The sequence below is a fragment of the Empidonax traillii genome, unplaced genomic scaffold (assembly GCF_003031625.1).
Source record: "Empidonax traillii isolate 1590-97213 ecotype Southwest subspecies unplaced genomic scaffold, ASM303162v1 scaffold86:size2944007, whole genome shotgun sequence".
NCBI lineage: Eukaryota > Metazoa > Chordata > Aves > Passeriformes > Tyrannidae > Empidonax > Empidonax traillii.
The window spans coordinates 2886958-2913178 of NW_020955279.1; the positions used below are offsets into that span (position 1 = coordinate 2886958).

The window sequence follows — 26221 nt, forward strand, 5'->3', positions numbered from 1 at the left end:
GGTCACGTGCCCCGCGCCGCTCGCGCCCCCGCCCCGGCGGCGGCGGCCCCTCAGGACGGGAAGTAGTCCCGGCCGGGGGCGCGGCGGAGGGATCCCCGCGCCGGACCAGCCGCAGGGCGCGGCGCCTCCTAGCGGGGCCGGGGTAGATCCCGCCGCCGCCGCCGCCATGGCCGCGGCCGCCCCGACGCGCCCCGCGGGGGCCCCCCCGCGGCGGGGCCGCGTCAGCGCCCGGTGGCGCGGGCGCGGCGGGGCTGGACCCGCCGGGACCCCCGGGGCTCCCCCGCCCCCCCCGGGGCGCGGCCCCCTCCCCTCCCGCCGGACAATGAGTCCCGTATGCTAATGAGGGGCTGGCGTCACTTCCGCTCTTTCTCGGCCGCCATCTTGGCCCGGGCAGCTGTGGGCAGCGGGACCCGGCTGTATTGTCTGAGGGGCCCGGGCGCTGCCCCCGCCCGCCGCCCGCGCCCCCGCCCCGCGCCCCGGACCAGTGCCCGCCGCGCCCGCCCCCGGGGCCGCCCCGCACCGCCCGCCCCGCACACTGCTCCCCCCCGACATCCCCCCCTTTGTCTCCCCCGCGCCGCCGCCGGCTCCGCTCCGCCCGCCTGCCCCGGGACCGGGCGGCGCCAGGGAGGGTCCGGCGCCCCCCCCCCAACCCGCCCTCGCTGCGAGGACAGCCCGCTCAGGTAGGTGCGAGCGCGGGTCCGCGGGGCGACCCGGGCGGGGGCAGCGCCCGCCCGCCCCCTCCCTGCCTCCCTCCTCCTCCTCCTCCCGCGGGCATCCCGCGCCCTGCCCGCCGCGCCGGCTGCGGGGCTGGCGGCGGCCCCTCCCCGCCGCACACATGTTGAGGAGCCCCGGCGGCTGCGGGCACCGCACCGGGCGCTGCTCCCGCCTTGCCGCCTCCCTTCCCCGCACGGCCGCGTCCCGGGGCAGCGGCAGCGCCCGCCGGGCCGGCATCCCGGGGTGCAGCTGCACGGCCCCGCCGGCCGAGCGGGCGCCGAGCGGGGCCGGGTGCGATGAATGGGAGCAGCCGAGGGGTCCGTGCCCGCGGGAAAAGGCGGGATCCGCCGCTGCCATCCCGAGCCGCAGCCGCGGGATGGAGCGGCGCTGCCTCACCCGCCCCTGCCCCGGGCTACAGTTACCGACACCGCTCCGCAGACAAAGGCGGGGAAACCACCCCCGGAGGCTCGCACTGCACCGGGGAGACACCCCCGTGCCGCGCACCCCCTGCCCGCGGAGGCTGCAGCCCGGGGGGTCCCGAAGCAAGCCCCGAGGGGTGCGCGGTGCGGGGGTGCCCCCAGCCCCGGTGCCCCCGGCCGTGCCCGCGGGGGACACTCGGGCCCCCCCGATCCACCGCAGCCCGGCCGGGGCGCTGCGCGGCGGCACCGCCAGGGGGCGCCCTGCGCGCCGGGCCCCGCTGCGGCGGGGGGGGCACCGGGGGGGCCCCGGGACCGGGGGGGAGGAACGGGGGAAGGATCGGGGGCACCGGACTCGGGCCGTGCCACAGCCGGCCGGGCCTCACGGTCTGTGCACCCTCTGAGCCTTCGGGCACGTGGCTGCAGCCCCAGCCTGCGGCGCGGGGCGTTCCTCCAGCCTCGGGGGGCTTTGTCTGGGGCCACGGGGCAGAGCTGCCGGACCTGGAAGTGCTGTCGTTCGCTGTTCAGTGGGTGTATTTGAGGCATCTGGTAGATGTGAAAGAGGTTTTTATTCCTGCACCCCTTTTTCTTAAGTTGAGGCTTTTTTTACTGGCTATGTTTCTATTTATTTTTATGTCTATCTTCTATTTCTGTTGGAGGTGCAGGGTGTGAGCTAATGGAGACACAGCATTGCTGCCTGTCAGGCTAGCACGGACCGACCTGAGCTGACTGCTGTGGCTCAACTGTGTGTGCCCCAGCACTCCTCCCTCCTGCGGGGTCTCATACTCGGGGAAAAACTTTCACTTGAGGACTCTGGCAGCTCATAATCACAAGTTGTCATCCTTCTAGGTGAGAAAGATGGACCAGCCTGCTTGAGACACAGAAAAGCAGGGGATTTTTTTGTGCTTCTAATAACAAACCAAACCCAGGCTTGGTTCCTGTGCAGATGTGCATTTGCAGATGTTGGGCAGTACTTTGCTGTCAGCAGATGGACATGTACCATGATATGTGCTGAAATCTTAAAACGTTCGCCAGAGACAACACCAGAGGAACACCCTGTTGTTAAAGGAATTGCACCAGATGCTGATGGGTTGTAACATAGTGGTTACCTTTTCTGAAGATTATTGCAGCAAATACTTAAACTTCAGTCAAAACAGAGGTGTCCTTTTTGGCACATGACAAATAAATTGTTTTCCAGAAGTAAAACTAAGCTAAATGGTTTTGTACTTTTTTTTCCTAGTAAGCTATCCTTTACTCAGATGAATATTATTCTTAATTAGCTCTTAAGAATTGCTTTATGGTCTCCAATAGAAATGAGTTGCTCCAGGTGTCTGGGGGCCGCTTTGAGATCATTGCAAACTGATTCATTTTTAATGCCCCATTATTTTAAAAAAAAAAAAAATCTTGTTTTGTTTTGAATTTGAAGTGATAGTACATCAGACAGGTTTGTAGAAAGCATCTCCTTAGGTTACCACTATTTATGCTTCAAAGTTTGTTGTGATGAAGAGCTTGTAAGCTCACTTGTATTCAGGTGTAGGAGGGAGATGCTTTGGAAGCTGGGAGAGGAGGAGGGTGAAAGGTGGCTGGTTTCCCTGTAGGTAGGACAGACAAGGGTCTGCTGCTCACAGTGCTTGGGAATGAAAAGCCTTCACAGGAGAGGAGCTTCTTGGCTGGTTTGGGAAGTTCCTGCCCTGCAGCATTAAGCATCAGCTGCACAAACACACCTAGGAAGGTGTGTGTGCTCCTCAGGAGGAGATGAAGAACTTCATGGTCTTTCTGTGTGCGTAGGGTAGAAGTTACCAGTTGTGAGAAGATGCCCAGGGGCATTTCCAGAGCTGATGTGTGTCACTGACAGGGGTATATTGTAACAGCATTTTAATTAGGCTTTAATAGTATAAAACCTCATTTGTTGGGTGCTTCCCCAACTCCCTGTGGCGTGACTGAATCGCTGGTAGATCAGAGGTGAACGTGTTCCGGTGTTCTGGGGAAGGTGAGCTGTGCTCACACACTGCAGAGGGAATAATGGAGGATTATTCCCATCCCAGCATTACCACTCCATAATAACAGTAAACACTGAAAGCAAATGTGAAAGTTTACAGTAGCATTCCCTGGAATACAGAAACATAGCGGAATCTTATCAGTAGTCAGAAGTCATACAGTCCAAATGTATATTTTATAGCTTGTTATTAAGATGGCAGCTGATTTGATTGATGCAAAGAAAGCAATTGAAACAAATGGTTTTGTGCAGCAAAGGCAGTGCTCCTGGGTTAACGTGTTTATTTTGAGGTGGCTGCAAATCAGATTTAGCAGCTTTGTAGGAAACTTATTGGGGTGTGTTTTGTGGGGTTTTGTTTTCAGAAAGGGAAAGTTGGCTTTGCTCCACTACTTGAAGTTGGTTTAGGAGACAAAATACGTTGGGAATGAACAAACCAGTGTCAGATCTGAGGAGGAGCAGTGTAAGTGTGTGGGGCTTGGGAGGCAGGGACCAGGTACAGGGCTGCAGCTGCTCAGCGTGTCACAGGTGCCACTGGAGCTGCTTTATCTGCAGGGGCAAAAATGGGGGATGTTTTTAAAATCATTGGTTCAGCTGAGGTTTCGTATTAACGCTGCTGCATTGACTGGCATTGTGTTTTCTAAGGTGCTTGTAACACGCTTGTTTAAGAAGCCAGCAGCTGAGTGTGCTGGCCTGCACCTGAACAAGCAGCACAGGAGTTTTTCATTATAGTCAATCAAGACCTGCTCTGCCTAGATTTGTATCTATGTAGGTATATAGGGTATGGTTTCTACGAATGTAATTGGAACAGGGTAATTGTTAATGTGGAGCTGGTCCTGCTTATACAAATAGATCTGTTGATAGAAGTGTGTTCTTAATAGCGTAAGAGGTGGAGATGAGAATGAGAGGTGCTGGTCTGAGTCTGAATATGCACTAGAAGGAAAAGAACTCTTGTTCATGTTAATTTAGTTTTCTTAAAAAGAAATCCTATACCTTCTGTACATGTAGAAGGTGTGTTTTGCCTCAGCTGACACGTTTGGGAAGAGTGCCCTGGTTTTCCTAGGCAGGATGGCCAAATTACCCTGTTCCTTTTGAGCTTTCAGGAAGAACTTAGATCTGGTTTAAAAATCAAATACACGTTCTAGATTTGAATAAAGACATTTTTTGAGAGGGTGTAGCTCTTATTTATCTACCTGAGGGCCACATGCCTCAAGGCAAGAGCTGCATTGTTCAGAGCTTCGCTGCAGCTCTCAAAAGGCAAACAGGAGGCTTGAATTTAGTGTCTGTGATCTCACAGTAGTGCTCTTGAATGTGTGTGGCAGTTGATGGTTTTGAGTAAGAATGGAGTAAATATCATTTTTTCTGCAGTGAGTCACTTTCAGTTACCACCATTTATATCCTTAGTTGTGGGGGGTTTTTTTAAGGTGGCATTAAAGATTATTTTGATGAAAACTGACAGTGACTGTTGGCCTATGCCTGTGTAGTTGACTCTGTGAACACTCCACACCTGCAGGTGTATCCAGATCATGTTGCCAAATGTTTCATTTAGTATCTACGTCTGAAGTAGTGTCTAAAACAGTTTACAAGAGCTAGAAACTAAGCAGCTGTGTAAGCACTGTCCCCGGAGAAACACTAAGCCCCTGAAGTGGAGGAAAGGGCCTGCTCTGGCCTCAGTTTGCTGTCTGTTCCCTGTCCCAGCCCCCAGCCGTGCTCCCTTTCACCCTGTGTCACCTCTGCTGGGCACTGATCTCTGCTGTGGCTCTGGTGGTTTGTGCTCGTGCTGCAGCTGGGCCAGGGGAGCTCTCGGTGATGCAGATTCGTAGCAGCAACAGTGAGGGGACAAAATGGCTCTTGGAATCTAAGTGGGCAAGATAATGGTCTTAAAATGCTTTTTTTAATTCCTGACTGGTCCGACTCAAGTTTGTGATGTTCTGTTCTGTTTTGTTTCCCCATTGCTGCTGCTCTGATGGCTTTGCCTGTGGAAGGTTCCTGAGTCAGCCGGAGGACAGCAGTAGCTGAGGTGGATTAATGCTGGAATGTAGGCAGGGGCTGGAGCACTTGGGAGCTGTGCTTAGACAGAAAGGGAAAGAGGTAAGAGATGTGAAGTGGTAAGACTGATTTTAAGCTCTTCTTTACAGACTTTACCCAACCTTGTAATGCCAGCATTTGTGCATCGCGTGTGTGAAGTGTAAGGCAGAGGAAAAACAATCAGCACCAGCCTCCTTCCCTGACTATTTTTACACTTTAAATACTCAATGCAGCCAGTTGGTGAGATCCCTTCAATAGCTGATGTATCTGCTGTCTGAGAAAGCAGGGATTGGCAGGGCTTTGGATGAGCCTGTGAAAGTATTTGTGTGCTTTATTGTGTGGCTGCACTGCTCTGCCCCTCCACACAGGCCGTGCACACCAAGGCTGCACCTCCCTCGCGATGTAAATACCTGTGTGTGTGTCTGTGCTGCCACGAGCCCTGTTCCTGCTGCCCTGGGGCTTGGCCCAGGCCCAGCACTTGTGTGTGGTGAGTGAAGGAGCTGCTCTGCCCCCAGACCGCTCCTTTTCAGCTGGATGGGGCTCTGCTCTGGCTGCTGACACAGTGGTGATGTCAGGAAACATGACACACGGGGCTGGGGACCCTTTTCCCTTGCAGTCTAATCTGGCTGCAGTTTCACAGTCAGTGTAATCCAGTCATAAATTACGTGTATATTGATTATTTGCTTTGTTCTCGCACATTTTACAGTGACTTCTGTGCTGCTTTGTTTAATTAGACAAATGTTTTTGTGAGCCTTGCATTGAAAATTTTAAGATGATTCTTGATTTCACTTAAATGGTAACTGCTTATTCGTTAAACGTTCTTCTATTTCCAAAATAATTTTTATTCTGGGATTGTTCATGCATAGCTACAATCTAGATGAGGATTATTTTGGAATTGCAGAGCATATTCATGCAGCCTTTTTTCCTGATCACTGAAGTGTGGATATCATGGTGTAAGCAAATAATATCCTTTGTGCTTCGATGATCTCCAGTCTCGATTTCAAATTTCAGCAAGATGTTCAGGTTTTGCTGCATTTCACACCCAAATCTTTTAGAAATAGCCCTAAACAAGCCTGGCTCTCGTATTGAGTGTGTGTGTTGCATCTTGATTTGACTGCACATGGGTGTGTGCAGCATTTACCTTTGGAGGTCTTGAACAGGCACAAAAGATATTCTTTAAGATGGCAGTAGTTGTGCAAGCCTAATCCTTGAGCTGCAAGTGCCTCTAATTCAAGATTTCCTGTGTCCTGGAGAATGGACACAATTTCAGGCTGCTTTTCAGAGTGCAGTAGATTGCCAGTGATGATGTGGGCTTTGTCATGTGTGTTCAAAAGATCCCTCAGGAAACACTCAGATTTAGCAACAGCACATCCTTTAACACACCTCAGCCTGTGTCACCCAAATCAGAAAACCCAAGAGGAGCTCCCAGCAGAGTGAAGGGAAGCAGACTGTTCATCAGGAGCAGAAATGAGGAGTTTTGGTTCGCAGAGCAATCAAAATCTGACCATTTTGGATTTCACACTGGGGCACGGAGGTGCCACAGTGCCCAGAACTCCTCCTGAACAGAAGTTGATGAGGAAACAGTTAATTCCTGCTCAGTTTTGCAGTGAGTGTCCACACCCACCAGATGGAGCTTCGGGCTCCAGTGGAAAATTCCAGAAATTGAGCAAGAATGAGAAGTGTGTGAATGACTTAGGAGATGCCTGTCTGCTGGACTGCAGAAGGTGGGCTTTTTAACCTTTAAATAAAGAATGAATGGAGACAGGCACATCAGCCTTTCTGATTCCTTTCTCTCCGGCTGTCTTCCATGAACTTTCTCCTCTGATGGCAAGTTGGGAGTTCTTAGTGCAAGAGCTGAAGGGAGACAGCAAACCCCAAAATAAGAGATGTAAACCAGAGTTTCATAAACCCTTGCTGAAAATTGTCTATAGCCATTGAAACAGCACAACAAAGATTTAGCCTCAGAATTTCCTCCAGAGGATACGGTGGGAGTGTTTTGGTACCACATTTTAGATGGACTCATCTCCTTTCCTGAAGCCATGTTTACATGGGATGTCAGGAGAAGGGGTGTGAAACGGTCCTTTTGGTTTGACACACAACTTGAAATTTTTTTTTTGGATGTAGCTGATTTAATCTCTGAAGTGTTTTTTAAATTTTTCTTTTTGACAGAGGGTCTTTTAAGAAATAGTGTGTTTGCCTGTGGGGGGGAGCTGGTGTCACGTGCACAGCGCTGCATGAGTTTGGCAGTGCTTTGACCAGGTAGCAACTTGCACCTGTTGATTGCCTTCAGTTCCAAATGTCTTAGTTTTAAAGCAATGTCAGGTTTTTCCCCAGGGTTTGATTTGGGAGTTTTTTTCAGATCTTTTCAGTAAGTCCTGTTTTGGATGTAGATGTGGGTTAAAGGACCTTGGATATAGGAACAAGCTGAAGGGCCGGGGCTCGTTTGCCTAAGGTTGAACTGAAGTGCTGTGTCTGACCTGGAGCTGTGCACCCCGAATTCCCTGCTGGAGCTGGGGTGTCTTGGAAGCTGCAGGACCATCCTGTTCCCTGGGCAGGACCTTCCAGCTGCAGTGGCTGAGAGGTGCTCTCAGTTTAAAATGCTGCTGTTACAAAACACTCTCCCTCCAGGATTATAGTGGATTGGAAAAATGAGCCCTGAGTTGTCTGGCATTTCAGATGTGCTGTTAAACTGCAAATCTCATTACCTTCACAGGAGTGTGGGTGCACAGCCCTCGGAAAACTAGGCCAGAAATGCTTAAATAATGTGGAAAGGGAAGACTCCAAGAGAAGAAAGTGAAAATGCTCAAAGTCAGGCAGCGATAGATGTGTCAGTAGCCGACTTTTCAGTCACTCAGTGCAGGGAGGAGAGAGATTTAATTGCAACTCTCACCTTTTCAAGGGAGTTTTTAGTAGCTTCAGTTCTTCCAACTTCCCTGTTCTCCCTGGTATTTCTACTCCTGGTGGTTTTGACTTGCTCACTCTTCCTTGAGACACCTTTCTGCTTCCTGGCTCTCATTCTTCCTTGCTCAGCTGTCTTGGAACTGTCAGGTCGCAGAGTCCCAGGGACAGGCCATCCTTGTCTCATGTGAATATAGAGTGTTACACACCATCATTGCACACAGCACCATTTAACCTGCATACACTGGGAGACAGCTTTTCTGTTGCTGTGGGAACCACAGGTTCATTTTCTTGCATGTTTTTTCTTGTATTTTAAGAGATTTCACTGAATGTTGCACTACCAGCCTTCTTTGCAAATCTGATTCGTGGCTGCCTTTTAGAGCATGTTATTAAATGTAGTTAGCTGGGCAAACTGTTGAAAGTTACCTTATTTTAAAAGCAGTTGGAATAGGGAGATAAAAAGCACAGTTTCAAGAAACCAAGTCTTGTTTCATCTCGCCCAGGATCTTAGAGCTGCAGCCAGCTCTGACGTTTGCTCCTGTGTTGGGCTCCGAGATAAAATACTGGCAAAATAAGGGCTCATATAAAAGAAATTTGGATTATATGGAGTCAGAAATGCCAGATGCTTGGGGATCCTTGTCAGCAACACAGTGCAGGGCAATGATACTCAGTCAGTGGAGACCCAGCATGGGATGAAGTGCTTCCCTGAGCTCAGCATCATCAGCCTGATAAACTGTCACTGATCTGCTCTCAAGGCTGATGGGTCCTCACCCACAAGTGTGCTTTCTGCAGGGAGGATTCCATGGGAGAGGTAATTTGGGCTTGCTAGAGGCACATGGGCACAAAGTTACCTTCTCCTTAGAAAATACTTCAGTATGAAACAACAACCCAGCATGCATCCTTACCTGTCTGAAGGCATGGCTGGTGCTCTTGTTAAAGCAGATGCAATATTCAGTTTTGCCTCAGTGTGAAGCATTTCAAGAATTTTGTCTTTTTTAATTTCTTAAAACATTTTAGTGTCTTGTGTTGGAACTGTACTTGCCAAAGAAAGCAATCTGTACTTTAAGCTGTGGATGTTCAGTCTGAATAATCAAGAGATTAAAATCTAGCAATTTATTTTGCCTTATTCCTTGGCAAAGTAATTCTAAATGACTCAACAAGTTTTGCTTTTATGAACTTTAGATTTGGCTGTTCCAGATTTCGTGGTGCTGCTGTTGTGTCTTGTGTTTCCAGTCTGTTCAAAACTGAGTTTCTGTGCATGGCTAGTGGGAGTTGAAGAGGGATCAGTCTTCCAGCAAGAAGTATAATCATTTACATGCCGTTCCCCAAAACTTCCCATCCTCCTCCTAGCAGTGTAATGAGTTCTAATCTGAATTAGATTCCTTCCCAAAGGAATGTGTGTCCCCTCAGGGCTGGGGGGATGTCCCATAGTCTGGTCACTGAAGGTGGGTCTGTTTGTATGGACCCTTGCAGGAAGAATGAGCTGCCCAAGGCAGTGCTGTTGCTGGGGGTGTCTCAGTGTCCCTCAGGGTGCAGCTGTGGGTGGTGCTGAGAGCTCAGGGCGGTGCAAACAGCTCTGAACCCTCTCAGCCAGAAGGTTGGCTGGAGTGTGAGTAGGACCATTCCCGCTCTGTTCACTGCTGGACTTGTGCAGTGGGTGCCTGAACTGCACCCTGAGCATCCTTGCTCAGGCAGCACCACCCAGCACAGGCTGCTGTTCAAGCCACCAACTGGCTGCAGCCCAGGCACAGCACTGTGCTTTGGAAGGAGCACTGATGCTCATTATCAGTGTGAGATCGCCCTTACCAACATCTCTTACCTTTGTCTTTTCCCCTTTTTTTGGACAGCAGGGTATGATCCTCCTCCCGTGCCCGGGCTGGGGCCTCCCCCAGTAGGTGCAACATCCCCCGAGCGGGCGGCCTGCAAGAGACTTGAGTTTGGAGGCTTCTGCGTGAAACTTGTCCAATGAGTCTGAGACGCCCAAGCACCATTCATTTTGGAGGTAAATGCCTCATTATATGAACTGAATAGATGGGGAAAAGTTAAGATTTTCATTTATCAAAGTGTGGGCAAAAAATAGTAGAGAAAGGGTGGTTTTGACTGTTTGCTTCTGAGGTTCGGATGTTTTGAACTTAAAGGAACACCAGCTTGAACTCTAGAGACACTGAGGGGTGGGGGCTTTGAGCTCAGTCAGTCTGGCAGCTTCACTGCAGACTAATTAGTTTCCTGGGTTAAAATTTCCCCTCCTCTGTTGGTTTAAAACCATCAGAAGTAAAAGTGAAAGCAGATTCTGACTGCAAGGGAAATGACCAGCCTGTGTGAAGTAATGCCATGCTGAACTGGGGTAGGAAAGTTCAGAGATACTTAATTCAAGCTGGATGTCCTTTTAAGTTGTTCCTTGGAATCTGACATTACGTATTTGAATCTCAATTGAAATGTTTCATTTTGGAAATTCAACTGAAATGCTCTTTATTAAGATATTTTCTATCATTTGTCTATAACTTGGTCTGTCAAAGTGGGCTGTATAAAGGGAGGGGAGAGAAGAATACTGTGAAAAGTTAAGACAAAGGGGAAAAAAACCCCCACCAACAAAACAAACAAATGAAAGAAAATATAGCAATTAGTCCCAGAAGGGTTTTATTTTTTTATAAATGACAAATTTAAATGTTGGTACTTGCCTTGGGTGGGGGAGGGGGGAGAATCATTTGCATGATGTGTGTTTTACTTCCAATTTAATTCATGCTGTTATTGGAATTGAGTCAGGTTACTGATCAAATTGTAAAGATAATGTATGTTTAAAAGTGAATGAGTTAAGTTTGCTCGAGTAAACACCAGTAATGTCCTGGCACCCAGCCCACAGAGAAGTGAAACCCTGCTGAAGGTTTGCAGTGTCTGGGTTGCACTGAGGATGTTGATCCTGGGTTCTTGTTGCTTTCTGATTTTAATGCCAGCTGTTACTGCCAAATATTTAATACCTAAACCGAGGCTGTCTGGTAGAGAGCTACCTACACCTTTTAATGAAGTAATTTGGAGCATAATCTGAATTTTCTGTACTAATGTGTTGCCAAACTGCATGCATTTTTTTGATTATGGTGTTTGACTCTGCTGCAGCCCTTCCCTTTTAGTATTATGGATATTAAGAAATTTGGGGTTGAATTATTGGAATGAAAACCATGGGATCCTGATACAGAGCTATCAAAGGCAATGGACCAGAGGAGAGGGTTTTAGTGTGTGGGGTGGGGTATTATGTAGGGGAAAGGAACAGCTTTTAGAATAAGGGTTTGAAACATTGCTTTTTCTGTAGGAAAAAGATGGAGTATTGCATGCTGGGAACAAGTGCTTTCCATAAGGTAGCTAAATTTTAAAAGTACATTTGTTTATTTTTGTTTTAGGCTTTGTTTAAGTATTCTAATCTAGTAATTTTGTCCTTTTCTGCAGTTTTCATTTTGATTAGACCTCTGCAAATCTCTCTTCTAAACAAAAGTTAAACAAAAAAAAACCCAACCAAAACAAACCCAAAAAACCCTCAAACCTGGGCCACAATTGCAGTTTGTCATTGCTGAAACACTGCTCAGTGTGTACAGAAAGGAATTTAAGGGTTATTAGTAATGGTATAACTTCTTCCTGGGGTTTGTTTTGTTCTCCATGATTTCAAAATTGCAGGTATTAACATTGTTACATTTGAAGATATGAATGTGTTGGGTGAATACAGAGAATGACCAAAAGTAAAACCTTTTGTTAAGTGTAATCTCCACTGATACCTCTTTAAAAAACAAACTCAAACTTCAAAACCCCAAACCCAAGAAGCCCCACTCCTGGGGAATTCTCCAAGTAAATAGTCTCATTTTTTTTCCCTTTGTTCTTGTGAATAGCAAGACATAACATACTTGGAGGAAGTCTGAGTAGATGAGTCAGGACTTATTTCATTAACTGCAGTTAAATGTTTTGGCCAGGTTTCCCCAGGAAACAAAGCTTACACAATTTTTCAGATTGTGGCTTGTCTCCTAATCCCTCCTCCCAGCCCAGAGAAGAGGGAGCCATTTTCAACCAAACTGGGTGGAGATGGAGGTCTGAAAAGATCAATGAGCACCTTTTAAAGTTTGGGTCAGTGCAGCTCTCCACTAAGGGAGGAAACAGGTTTGAACGTTCCCAAGTTTCCTTCCCAGCTCTCTTAGCAGCCTGTTCTTCAGCTGGGTGCAGCAACGCCGAGGGGCTGCTAAAAGCTCGGTGGGAGGGGTCGTGAGGAGGGCACAGAAATCTCAGTGCTCAGGCCTGGGGCTCCAGGGGGTTCCAGAGAGTTCCAGGGGTCCCTTCCCGGTGCTGCAGAGGGGCCGGTGAGGCGGTGCCCGGAGCTGGCAGTGCCCATCCTCATCCAACACGGAGCGAGCCCAGGGCTGTGCAGGGCAGAGAACAAGCAGTGCATTGTCCTGGCTTAGCATTTGAAGTCTTGACTCCGAAGGAGTGTTGGTGTTGGTGCCTGGCTGGGTGCTTGTATAGTGTGTCATTCCATGGATACGATATTATTGCAGGTACAGCAGCAGCTCATGATGCCCCGTAAAGCTTTTCTTTCCCAGAAAGAAAAGCAGGCTCGTGCCAGGGAAAGGGATATGTTAAAAAAGAGGAGGAGGCGACAAGACTATCTCAAAAGAAGCGTGGAACCGCAGAAAAATACTGAAACAATAAAATGGCACAGGGATGATGAGAAGAGGAGAGAAAATGAGCAAGTTAAGGACAAAGATATCAAGAAGCGGTGGAGACAGGATGAGAGAGAACGACGAAAGAATGTGGACGCTATGAATTGGCACAGGGAAGAGGAGAAGAGGGAAAATGAGCGAGGTAAGGACCAAGAAGGCCAAGAACCAGCAAAGAAAGGAGGAGGATGAGGGGGAAGGAGCACCGAAAGGATGGACCTTTGAGGCAGCAGAGGATGATGGGGAGAGGGGAAAAGAGAAAGTAAGAGAAGTTCTGGTTTATAAGCATGTGCAGAAATGTTGCTTTAATGAACTAGAGTTCTTACATTGCTGATGATTGTAATAAGAGTGATGTGAGTGGAGATGTAAACTAACAGTCACAGTGGGACAGAAGAGGCTGGGTTTACACACTGCTTACCAAATGTCTGTTTGCACACATGCTCACACCTAATGCTTTGTTCAGCAGTGCCATTGGTAATGTTGGGTGTCAGATCACCCAAAACTTCAGGTTTTCTCAGTCTTCATAATAGGAGTAAATGAGAGCAGTAGGAATGGGAGGGTCAACCTTATATGCTCAAAAGAGAAGGTAAAACTGATGCTTTATTTTATTGTTTTTAATAACATCCCTAAGAGAGTTGTAATTGCATGGACAGATCTATTCTGAGGTCACTTATTTAACATAAGTTGTATGGAAGTGTGAATTTCATGGAATGCCTTTAAGAAGCAGCAGCTCAAGAGATGAAAAGAAGAAATTCGAAGACATTAGGAAGAAATTCTTCCCTGTGAGGGTGATGAGGCCCTGGCACAGGTTGCCCAGAGAAGCTGCCCCATCCCTGGAAGTGTCCAAGGCCAGGTTGGATGGGATTTGGAGCAACCTGGGCTAGTGGAAGGTGTCCCTGCCCATGGCAGGGGGTGGCACTGGGTCCCTTCCAACCCCAACTGTTCTGTAAAGATTCTATGAAAAGATAAGCTTAGTGTATAAGGGGTGGGTTGAGGGGTAGATGTTACTTTTTATGAATAACTTTATATATTTCATTGTGAGGAAAACTGCTCTCAAAATGAGTTTCCAGCTTTCTACCTCTGCATTCCTGTGAGGTTTTTATTGTAGGCCTGGGAATCATCAGCTGATGAAAAGAAACTGAACGTCAAGAAAATTGCTACATGTGTGTAAAAAATAATCTACACTTCTTTTTTCATTCATAGTTTTCACTCAGGAAAGGTTAATTTTTGTAGTTCTCCTTTTCTGATTGACTGCTTCTTCTAACTGCTCTGTTCTGGGAACTCAGATCAACATGCCACTTTTGAAGGAAAGAAATGAAATAGCCAGATAGGAACTTCCCAGTTATTCCTCCAGTACCATTAGAGTCTAGAATTCCACTGGCTTGGTTAAGCCAGTGATGAACAGACACTCGGGAAGAGCTTTGGGATCTCTGTCCTCCTACAAGTCTAGGTCGCCTGAACAGAATAAAATGCACTGGGGGCTGGGGGGTTGTGTCCAGCTTCTGGGGATTCCATAACTGGTTTTTACCTGCCATTTCACAGCGGTGCTCTCCACACCTGGCTGGGTGCAGACTCTCCCTCAGGGGAGGTTCAGGTCACCCACATTCTGTGCTTGCTCCTCTTGGGAGGTGTCCTGTGTGGGCAGGAAATGGTGTCATTTCCAGTTAAGCACAAAGAGAAGGAAAGCTAGAGTAGGTTTTCTAGAAAAGTGGTGCTGTCATGGTGCCTTTACACAGCAACATCTTCCTCCAGGTTAGTTCTTCAGTCTTTAGTTCTCACTGAAAACACTGTTTTACTATGCAGACCTTGGCGTTAGAAATACATTGTTCTTGCTGCTTGTGCTGGACCAAAGCTGAAACATGAACCCATCCTAGTGAGCACCCTGAATAGTGTCCAAAAGTGCAAATAACACAGTGGGCAGATTGTGAATGCTGGCTGAAGATTTCAGTTGAGGGGAAAAGGCTGTCTTGGTCTGCCACTGGTGCACCTTGCCCAGAATCTCAGTAGCGTTGTGGCCTGTGGGTGCTGTGAAGCTGCACGTGGGAAGATCAATCCTTTCATCAGCCTCACACCTGATACCTGAGGGCATCAAAGGCAGCAGGTGCAGTGCAGCCCCTCTGCTGAGGGCCAGGATACAAAAGACCCACTGGAGAATTAAGATTTTAGTTACACTACAATAGAAATATCTTCCAGGGTCTGAAGACAGGTGGGAGCTTCCTCTTTTTTATCCCCTCTGCTAATTTGATGGATGTGGGTTTCTGGGTTTTTTCCCTCTGGTGGTCCCTGCCCTGGCTCTGAGGTGGGAGTGCAGTGTTGGGTGTGAGATCAGGACACCCCTGCTAAGGCAGAGCAGTTTGCCCTGACAGAGAAATGTAGCATAACCAGGCATGCAGTTGCTGTATTTTACAGTAATTTTTCTAAGTAATTGCACAGTATTTTTTTTTAATTCATCTTTTGACTCAGCTCCTAGGTGGTTCCAGTCCCTCGGTGACTGGTTTGTGTCAGGGCTGAACTGCCAGTTGAAGCTGGTACAGTGAGGATAGTTTATTAAATGTTAAAACTGGTTTAAAAATCAGAAACGTAACAGGAGGATGTGTCAGACATTCTGGATGTTTTTAGAACAGTGACTGTAATTGTTTCCATCTGGAATTTGAAGTGCTAGTAAGAGTCAAGTGGTGAAGAGGTAATTTGGAGTTGGGAGTCACTGGAAGCCTGTCTAAATGCTAAGATCTGTTTAAAAAAAAAAAGCAGGGAAGAGTTTGGGGTTTGTTAAAAATGCTCTGTGGCTATACAGTGGCTGATTTGGGGCTAGACCTTGTTTCCTTTCTGTGTTCTTTATCATGCCATAGAAATGAGAAGTCTTGGTTTCCTGTTCTTGGGATATTTGCACTGTTAAGTCCCTAAGACTAAGCAGCAGTGGTGGTTTTTTCCTGACTGTTCCCACCAGTGCTCCTGAGAGCTTTTCAAGGTGTTACACCATTTCTCCCCTTCCTTTGCCCTCCGTGGCTCACAAGGTTAGGGATGGATGCAGAGGAAGAGCCTTTTGCTGTGGGGCAGGAGGGACCTCAGGCAGACAAAGGATCGATCCCTCGTTTCCAGAACAGCATCAGTGTCTGGATGGTGGTTGGAGATGCTGCTCAGTCCCAGCAGGTTTCATGTCCACACCCAGGGAGGTGCCAGCAGAGGGTTGTGTGTGTTACAGTTTGAGTTACTGCTCTGAATAGAAATGATGGAGGTGCTAAAAGCTGCTTTTGTGTCACAGACCACAATAATATCTGGCTCTCCACTGTGATTAAATAGTCAGAAATTTCCTAAATTAAATGAACTGTATTTGCTTGAGGATGAGGTTTTTTGTTAGATCAGGTGAGTTGGATTCAGCCATCAAGCAGAACTTGGTTGATTTTAAAAGCTGCTCTGTAAAAGTTCAGGTTTCAGATGTGAAGATCTAATTCTCTGTTGTGATGCTGGAGAAAGGAAGGACCTGGAATTTCTTGTCTTATTAAGACTTGACTGAGGCAGGCAAAGGTCAGAAGCAGGAGGATGGTGCAGGGAGAACAGAGATCTTTTCAGGCAGTTCTAAATAATTTGCGTTTTCTTTGAGGTTCTGTATATTGTCGTGTATTTGGCATTTTTAGATGCAGTAATTAAGATAAATTAAGATAAAACATTTGGTTTCTTTGATGAAGAAGTTTAGTGGCATTTTGTACTGAAATCAGCTATTTGATAACAAGGCACTTGTGGCTGACTCAGGTTTACAAGTGATCACTGCCCCAAGCCGAGCTCTGCACTGACTCTGGGGAGCCCAGAAATGGTTTCTTTGCAGGCAAAAGGAGTTTGTTCTTGAAGTGGGGACTTGGATTTTGGAGAAAGCAGCAGGGCTTGCCAGGAGCTTTCCCACAACTGGTTCATGCACTGCTGTTTCTGCAGTTCATATTAATCACTTGGGTTCTTCTGGAATAAAATTTCTAGGACATTATCTCCTTGGATTTGAAATTCACGTGAAAATATTAATTTAAATGCTGAACACACTTGACTGTGCTGCTACATAGGATTTTTTATATTAAACTGGAGCCTGCAGGTAGTGCCTGGAAGGGTTACTGAGCCAGTGCAGTCCAGAGAGAGCCACGTTATCCCAGTGCCTTCAGAGAGCAGGGGCTGGTGGAGCCACGAGTCATTTCTTGGCTACATTAATATTTTTCACTCTGGCTCTATGACCTGCAGCAGCAAGAACTTATAATAAATGGCTGTTCTTGAGTTAAAAAAAAAAAGAAATCATGCCCTGCTTTGAAAGCAGACTTGTGTGACTTGATTGTAGCTCAGAGTTGAGAGCCACAGCTCCAGTTCTGGTGAGGGAGGAGTTGGAATAGACTGTTAAGGAATAATACTCCCTTTCTAACGTTCCTTCTCATGTCTTTAGGATAGAACCACTCTGTGCACTATGTGCTATTTTTTGTGTCCTGGTAATGAAGTTCTAGTATCACACAAGTCAGATCTGGTTTGAGTCTTTTTAATCCAATTTGTAACTAATGCTTCACAGAACTGGCATTGGTGACCCTCAGCCCTGTTGTTAAATATTTTCAATTACTCTTCCTGTCTTTAAAATGGACCTGGCTCACTTTAGGCTGTATTAGACATTGTTTTTACAATTGAAGCAAAATTATTTTTAGTCAAGGAGATTTTTGTTCTACTTGTTGAAATAACTGAACTAATTGTAAAATTGCCCTGAAACACATAAATGTGCCCTTTGTGGTCTGAATTTTTTTAGTACAGCAGTTTCTTAGTACAAATTCCTGTTTGCAAGATAGATATCCACTACTGGTTTCAAATTTTCCACCATTTATGTGCTTGTACTTTGACATAAATGGTATTACTTTTATTTTACTTGATCCAAAGGCATGTTAAGCAATAGCACAAATAACAGGATGCAGCCTCTGCCCAGAGGTGCTCACACAGTAACTGATACCCCGTGTGGGCAAGGCCAGGGAGAAAAGAGGGCAGAACTTGGAACTCTGCAGTAACTTACTCAGAGCCTCAGACACAGAACAGAGTCAGAAAATCTTACCTGTGTTGAAAGTGGTTTTTAAACTTCTCTTCCATGTGTGCCTTTAGAAATAGCTCTTAGTACAAGTCAGAGGCAGTGGCCATGTGGATAAATCAGAATTTGGTTAGGAAATCTGATAAAGAACCGTAACCTCGAATTCGGGGTTCAGTAACTGATTCTCCTGAGTCAGTGTTCACAATAACAAGAAGTCAGAAACTCGGATCAGACCTTATTTCCCAGGCCTTCCTGAGGATTTAAAACAATTCCCTGGGCCAGAGTGAGCAGGCTCTGCAAGGCCAACATGAATCACCCTCACTGTTTGAACAGTCAGGGTCCCTCCTGCACAGGGGGAGTGTCTGAGGCCTGGACAGTGTTAGAACTGCAGGTGAAACCCTGATTATAGCGGAGAAGGGGTGGGAATGGGGAGAGCAGAGCAAAAGAGCAGCTCCTGTTGTGGAGCTGACAGTTCAGGTACACACAGAGGTCTAAGCCATCCCTTGTACTTCCCCAGTGGTTGCTCTCTGAAGGTCTCTAACCAAGCTCTCAGGGCCCTCTTCACAGAAGGATCTTTGCTAAACAGCTTCAGCCAGTTAAAGCTCCAAGTGGTGCAGTAAAGGGGGAAGCAGCACTAATCTCTCACCTCACCTAAGCTGAGCGAAGGGGCATCTTTCTCACCCAAGAGACACTGGTACATGTGTTATAAGGCTGACACAACCCCTGAAGCTCAACTTGCCAGTTTTCAAATCAGTTAGAACACGTATGCACAGGAGAGAAACTGAGTCCTGAAGTACTTCAGCACAGGGGTTTGTAAAGACAAGCACTGTAAAGAAATGTTATTTCCAGGTGCACTGAAAGTCCTGCAATAGCTGTTCCATCAGTTTGTTGCCTTGTTAAAGTGCCCTCTCCAGCCTTATGGGCAGGCTCAGCCAAGAAAAATCAGACAGAATGTATAGTTTGTTAGTTAAAGGTACAGCTCTGATACGAGTTCTGTGGAGAAATGAGACAGACAATTACTAATAATTAAAAATGCAACACTGTCAGACAAACCACATTTGATTTAAACCTTTTCTCTTACTCTCTTTTTCGATAGAAACTATGTTCCAACTTCCTGTCAACAACCTTGGCAGTTTAAGAAAGGCCCGGAAAACTGTGAAAAAAATCCTTAGTGACATTGGTTTGGAATACTGTAAAGAACACATAGAAGTAAGTATGGCACCTCCCAAGAGTTAGAGCTGAAATTCTCCACAGTTAGGGGCACTGTGAGAGATTTGTGACATTATTTTTAGACCTGTTTAAGTTCTACACCGAGTAGGAGCTCATTAAAAATTTGAGGTTAAATGTACCTGTAAACACTTATTAGAAGGTTTAGTGGAGCCAAGACACACCTGAGGCTCTGTGTGACTGATTTGGTGACACTGAGGGTAGGTCCTCTTTGGTTGTGGTGGATTGTTAAGTGGCACCTGGCACTGAACACCCAGGAATGCTGCAGGAACTGGGAGCAGTGTGGGATGTTCAGGGGGGGGGGCAGAGGATGGGTCTGTCCATGCTATAGCAGGTCAGAAGTTAAAGATGCTCTTTGTGCCTGAGTCAGTTCCTACAAGGGAAGGGTGTTTGTGCTGCTCTCCTGGACAAAGTCCATCAGTGCTGTCCCAGAAGTGCAGCTTTCCCTGGCAGTTCCCCACAACCCCTTGCAGCTCTCAGCACATGACCCATTGCTTTGGCTCTTCTGTCTGTGTCTCTGTGAAGAGCATTGAAGTGAGATGTGCAAGGGAAAGAAATGCCAGTTCTTCCTGCTCGGAGAATTTGCTGGGCCAGTCTCACTTTTAAGAGGAGAATCCTGAACTGGGACAATGTTCATTTCAGTGGAAATGTTATTTTTGAGTCCTTCTGTGCTGCTGACTTCCATGCCAAAGGAGAAATGCCAAAGTACTTTGTAAGATTACTTTTTTAATAAGAATTGGGTGTCTTGGACATCACACATGTCCAGCTTTTAACAATTGTATCTGAATTCCTGTGTGGAAATTATTTAAATACAAACAAAACCAATCAAACAAAAAACACCACACAAATCCCCCAAAAAGCAACTAACCAAACAAAAACCCCCAAACATTAGAGTCTGGGAATACTTTTCTCCAGGATTGCTTTTGAAATGAGTATGTAACTACAGTCTTGGGTTAATCAGTACATGAGTACTGAAAATGCTTCTTCAGGTGTTTTATGGTGCAGAGAGTATTCACAGCTCTGCCCCTCTAAGGAGGTGTGACACCCCCACTGCTTTGGGTTAATGATCTGTGCCCTTTGCCAGCAGCCCCTGGGAGAATCCAGGGAATGCTCAGGGTTTGCTTAGGGCTTTTTGCTCCAGGTCTTTGGTTCTGACTCTCTGTCCTCTCTTCCCATCTTCCCCTTTTCCAGGATTTTAAGCAGTTTGAACCTAATGACTTTTATTTGAAAAACACTACATGGGAGGATGTAGGACTGTGGGACCCATCGCTTACGAAAAACCAGGTTGGTAAGAGTTTGAGCTGACACTGAGTCTGAAGGTGGTTCGTGCTAAAGGGCCTTTCACAAACATGCCAAGAGCTCTTCCTGCAGTTTTCCCCACGGTTCTTCCTATGTTGGCAGCTCAAGGGACAGCAAAAAGCTCTGTGCTTTGGTCTGACTTTTTTGTGCTACGTTACAATCCTGGTGTGTCTCAGGAGTCTGGGTGGCCAATCCTAGGGAACTGATGGCTCCACAAACCTTGCTCAAGTCAAACAACCTGCACATTAAGAGCCCATTCCCACCTCTTTCCACACTTAGCACAATTCCACCGGCCTTCCTGTCAAAAGATCAACAGTTTTATACAGTTGGTGATAAGTTTTTTACCTTTCCTGGATGGTTTATTACCTGTTTTCATCAGTTTCAGAAGTTGTTGAACTGAGCACATCTCACTGCTACCCTGTGCAGTCACTGTCAGTGCCCGGCAGCTGCAGCCAAGGGCTCTCTAGGCTGTGTCCCACCTGTGCTTTGGACACACCTGGCTCTATTCAGCAACTCAGTGACACTGGAATTGTTGCTGTCGAGGTGTTTCTGAGCCAGTAATTAAGGAAATTTGAGTTGAGCCGGAAGTGGAGGGAGGAAATGATACTTGATGTTGGTTAGAGCAAGTTGTGTGTGCTGCAGTGGCCTCTCCTGATGGTGCAGTACAGAGTAACCCCAGCACTGAGGGCAGAATCCTCTCTACAAAGCAATCCCTCTTGCTTTCAATCCCTCAAAGGTCAGGGATTTCCTCTCAGAGGAAATGGGAACCTGACATGAGATGGATTCCTAGTGTTAATCTGAAAATGTCCCTTTATTACTATGTCCCATAAAATACACTGATGTCCCTTTTTCTAGCTAATCCAGAATAAAAATTATAATATAAAAGGAGGCAGATGTTGGTTAGTTGGGTTGCTGTGGCCTGTCTCCAGCCCTCCCGGTGTCTGAGGCTCCAGCAGGTGCCCAGAGGCAGATATTCCTGCTTCCTTGTGCAGAGGAACAGTGCAGGTCTCCAGCTCCTTCCCATGACCTGTTTGTAGCTCAGTGCACAGGGCTTGTTCTGACACCCACAAGGAATGTTTGTAACTATTTGAATTCCATGTCTTGCCTCCCCTGAAGTGCCAGGTTGCTCGTAGCCATCTCTAAGGCCAGTGGAACTTTGATTTGCAGTGCATCAGTTGGCAAGGACTGAATTGGCAGTACATTAAACGTAACAAAAGGGAAAACTTGCAGGGAAACTGCAAGGATGGAATTTTCAAATTTTTTTTCCCGAGTCAAGGTTGGTTTAAAAATAAGGTTTGTGCTTTGATCAAAATGAAAAGGCTTGGTGGCTTTAAGGGCTTGTGTAGCCTTAGTCTGTGTCTTGGTAAGCTGAAATCCTTTTGTTCACCAAAAATAGGTTTTGAATTCCATCTTTGATATTAAAGTGTGTAATGGATAAAGACACTGAAATAGCTCAAGTTATAGATCCATCTTACATCTCGAGGAGTTTGGCAGATTTAGGTGGGAAGTATCCCATCTGGATACAGTCTCATTCTCCTCAAACAATCCTGTTTGCCTTTTCCCTCAGAAATGAGCTTATGGGGAACCTTTTGTTGCAGCTCAGCTGCAGGGAAGAGGCTCTTTTGTGACTAGTGGGAAAGAGGCTTCTGAGTCAGCCCTGCCTGCTGAGGTCGTGGTTAAACTCTTGAGGGGCCTCTTGGCGCATCACTTGTGTGCTCAGATGATAAACTTCTTAGGAGGCCAGAACTGGGAGAGGAGAAATTAGTCCAAACAAAGGTTTGGGATGGTTGCAGGGGGTCTCATGAGTATCATTTAAAAACATTGTTTGGGGAATATTTAGTGGGTGTTGTTTTCCTAAAAAACTGCTGTTCAATACTGAGTTTGTGCTCTCTGCTCTGTTCAAGGACTATCGGACAAAGCCCTTTTGCTGCAGTGCATGTCCATTCTCCTCGAAGTTCTTTTCAGCCTACAAAAGCCACTTCCGGAATGTTCACAGCGAAGACTTTGAGAACAGGATTCTCCTCAACTGTCCCTACTGTACCTTCAACGCGGACAAAAAGACTTTGGAAACGCACATTAAAATATTCCATGCTCCCAATGCCAGTACACCGAGTGGAGGCATCAGCACTTTCAAAGATAAAAACAAACACGAGAGCCTTAAACCCAAGCAGGCTGACAGTGTGGAACAAGCTGTTTATTACTGTAAGAAGTGCACTTACCGCGACCCGCTCTACGAGATCGTTCGAAAGCACATTTACAGGGAACATTTTCAGCACGTTGCTGCTCCTTACATAGCGAAGGGAGGGGAAAAGTCCCTCAATGGTGCGGTTCCGCTGAGCTCCGGTGCCCGAGAGGAGGCAGGGATCCACTGCAAACGATGCCTTTTCATGCCGAAATCCTACGAAGCTTTAGTGCAGCACGTGATCGAAGACCATGAACGGATCGGATACCAGGTCACAGCAATGATAGGTCACACTAATGTCGTGGTTCCAAGGTCTAAACCTTTGATGCTCATAGCTCCAAAACCCCAGGAGAAAAAGCCTATGGGACTCCCCCAGAGGATGGGTACCCTCTCCACTGGAAGCGTCCGGTCTCTCTCGTCACAGCAGATGATGAACAGACTCACTATACCAAAGCCTACGTTAAATTCCGCAGGAGTGAATATGATGTCAAATGTTCACCTACAACAGAACAATTACGGGGTCAAATCAGTGCCCCCGAGTTACGTTGGGCAGCCGGGGGGGAGGCTCAGCCTCAGTGGAAACACACCTGTTTCTCTTTCCCAGCAGTCACAAACCATGAAACAGTTTTCAGCGAGTGGGAACGGAAGGCCTTACACCCTCGGAGGGGAGCAGAGGTCCCAGGCCTCAGCAAGGTACTCGCTGCAGTCTGCCAACTCCTCCTCGCTGTCCTCGACGCAGCTCAAACAGGCCTCGTTGTCCCAGACACAGACAGCGACCAGGCCTTTGGGCCAGTCTGGCTCCAAATCCCCCGTGGCTGCTACAGGTCCTTCTGCTGTCAATACGTCGTCCACACAGAAGTGGAAAATCTGTACAATCTGCAACGAGCTGTTCCCTGAAAACGTCTACAGCGTCCACTTTGAAAAGGAGCACAAGGCTGAGAAGGTGCCTGCGGTCGCCAACTACATCATGAAGATCCACAACTTCACTAGCAAATGTCTCTATTGTAACCGCTACCTGCCCACCGACACGCTGCTCAACCACATGCTGATCCACGGCCTGTCCTGCCCCTATTGCCGCTCCACCTTCAACGACGTGGAGAAGATGGCTGCTCACATGAGAATGGTTCACGTGGACGAAGAAATGGGACCTAAGACTGATTCCACCCTAACCTTTGATTTGACGTTGCAGCAGGGCAGTCACACGAACATACATCTCCTTGTAACCACCTACAACCTGCGAGATGCTCCCGCCGAATCTGTAGCTTACCACGCTCAGAACACTCCCCCCATTCCGCCAAAACCACAGCCCAAAATCCAGGAGAAGTCTGATGTACCCGTCAAAAGTTCTCCACAAGCAGCAGTGCCCTACAAAAAAGATGTGGGGAAAACTCTGTGTCCTCTGTGCTTTTCAATCCTAAAAGGACCCATCTCTGATGCTCTTGCACATCACCTACGGGAGAGGCATCAGGTGATCCAGACGGTTCACCCCGTGGAGAAGAAGCTGACCTACAAGTGCATCCACTGCCTCGGCGTGTACACGAGTAACATGACGGCCTCGACCATAACGCTGCACCTGGTGCACTGCAGAGGGGTGGGCAAGACCCAGAACGGGCAGGACAAGGGCACGTCCCGGCTCGGCCAGTCCCCGGCCATGGCACCGGTGAAACGCACCTACGAGCACGTGGAGTTCCCACTCATGAAGAAAAGGAAAATGGATGACGAGGACTCCCCCTCTGGCTTTGAGGAGAAGCCTGAAGAACCCGTAGTTCTCGCGCTGGACCCCAAGGGTCACGAAGATGATTCCTATGAAGCCAGGAAAACGTTTCTTACAAAATATTTCAATAAGCAACCCTACCCCACGAGGAGAGAGATAGAAAAGCTGGCGGCCAGTTTGTGGCTCTGGAAATCTGACATCGCTTCTCACTTCAGTAACAAAAGGAAGAAATGTGTTCGGGACTGTGAGAAGTACAAACCCGGGGTGCTGCTTGGCTTCAACATGAAAGAGCTCAACAAAGTCAAACACGAAATGGATTTTGATGCTGAATGGCTGTTTGAAAACCACGATGAAAAGAACTCCAGAGTCAATGCCAGTAAGACTGTTGATAAAAAAATCAACTTAGAAAAAGACAATGAGAGTTCCTCAGACAGCTATGAAAATATAGAGGAGGAGTACAATGAAAGCCGTAGTCCCTTTGGTCAGCGCATCTCTGACATTGGTGGAAAACCCACGTCTGATGGCACAGAGGAGAACCCCGAGGACAGCATATCCAAGGAAATCATGGAAGAAAATGCATTGCAGTCTCCAGAGAAGTCTGATCAAAAACAAGAGGAAAGCTCTAAATATGAAGATATTATTTCTGCTGAAGAACCAACAAAACTGTTAGGGGACGTTTCGGATAGCGAAGGTGATCAGGATGATACTGTGGAATGGAAAGATGGGGCTTCCCAGTCTGAAAGCGGGCCTGGTTCCCAGCAGGTCTCAGATTTTGAAGATAATACATCAGAAGTAAAACCAGAAGTGTGGACAGATGAATCCTCCCAAAGCGAAGATGCCGGGAGCAGTAAACCAGCTGTCAAGGCCAAAGGGGGCGGATCCGAAAGTGATGAAGAACAGTCAAAGTGGAAGAATCGTTCCTATGGAAAAGTAGAAGAGTTTTGGTCCAAGGACCAGTCGCAATGGAAGAACACGTCGGAGATGGAGGAGAGCCTGTCCAGTCAGCAGATGGAGTGGCAGAGCAGCGCGATGGACAGCGAGGACGGGGAGCCCTTCGCGGGCGTGGCGGCCGCCGTGGCCGAGCCCATGCACGGCAGCCTGCCCGGCGTGGAGCTGAGCAGCCAGCAGGCGTGAGGGCACAGCCTGGCACCGCCTACACTGCCCCACACCCCTGCAGTGGGACTGCTGCCAGGGCTCAGCCTGGCCCGGGCTGGCCATTGCCGACCCAGTGGGCCTGGACGGACGCTCTTGGCTACTCTGGCTTGAGAATTCCTGCTGGGATGAGCACAGTAACTTAATGTGAAACGGATATGCTGGTGGCTCCAGAATGCACACAGAGAAAAGCAGAGGTTTATTTTATCTGCATTTCCAGCCTTTCTTCACCTTGTCCATGTTGAGTTGTGTCTTTCCAACATGCCCCTCTGGGCGGCGCAGCCGCGACCCGGTGCACCTGTATAGCAGACTCGGGGGAAATGGACTTTTCATGTATCATTCTGAATAGTTGAAATGTATATTTGTACAGTCTTTTAGACCTATTCAAGTGAAGCTTATGGAACTGTTCTTGTGTACCCATCATAGATCTGTTTCTCTTTTTTAGTGTTGCCCTGCTGTGTAATAAATGCTGTATCTAGTTTCCCTAGCAAAGCTTGAGACTGCTCTAGTATGGATTTTGACAAACTTAGTTTTTGCACATAACCTTGTACAATCTCCAACCAGAGGCCAGCAACATAAAAATATATCTGGGCTCTGTTGTATTATAGAATTTTCTTGTTCTGAATATCCTTGACATGACAACTGATGACAAACGTATTTCAGAGCCATTTTCTGAAATCTTTTAAGCTAAAAAAGAAAAATCACATGCAAGAAACAAGTTTGCAGCTACTAATTTTGACACCTTTTAGATCTGTATAAAAGTGTATTGTGTTGAAGCAGCACACTGAGACAAAGTGCTGGGTTTGGATATTTAGTTTTATCTTTAGTTAACACCAACGAGGTGTTGTATTCATTTATACCATCTAATATAT

The 26221-nt window shown here is 47.4% G+C and overlaps 1 protein-coding gene across 4 annotated transcripts; it reads left to right on the forward strand.

The window, feature by feature from the left end:
- The first annotated feature begins 574 nt into the window (after positions 1-574).
- Positions 575-25377, forward strand: ADNP (activity dependent neuroprotector homeobox). 4 transcript variants are annotated; one of them, XM_027881289.1, is made up of 7 exons: positions 575-680; positions 9897-10051; positions 11354-11399; positions 12579-12885; positions 18872-18984; positions 20194-20286; positions 22206-25377. In XM_027881289.1, the coding sequence occupies exons 3-7, from the start codon at positions 11361-11363 to the stop codon at positions 25329-25331; spliced, it is 3678 nt and encodes a 1225-aa protein (XP_027737090.1). In that variant the 5' UTR covers positions 575-680; positions 9897-10051; positions 11354-11360; the 3' UTR covers positions 25332-25377. The 4 variants fall into 4 exon arrangements, with proteins under 4 accessions (XP_027737090.1, XP_027737089.1, XP_027737091.1 ...); XM_027881288.1 differs by lacking the exon at positions 575-680 and adding an exon at positions 5098-5214; XM_027881290.1 differs by lacking the exons at positions 575-680; positions 11354-11399 and adding an exon at positions 5098-5214.
- The last annotated feature ends 844 nt before the right edge of the window (positions 25378-26221 follow it).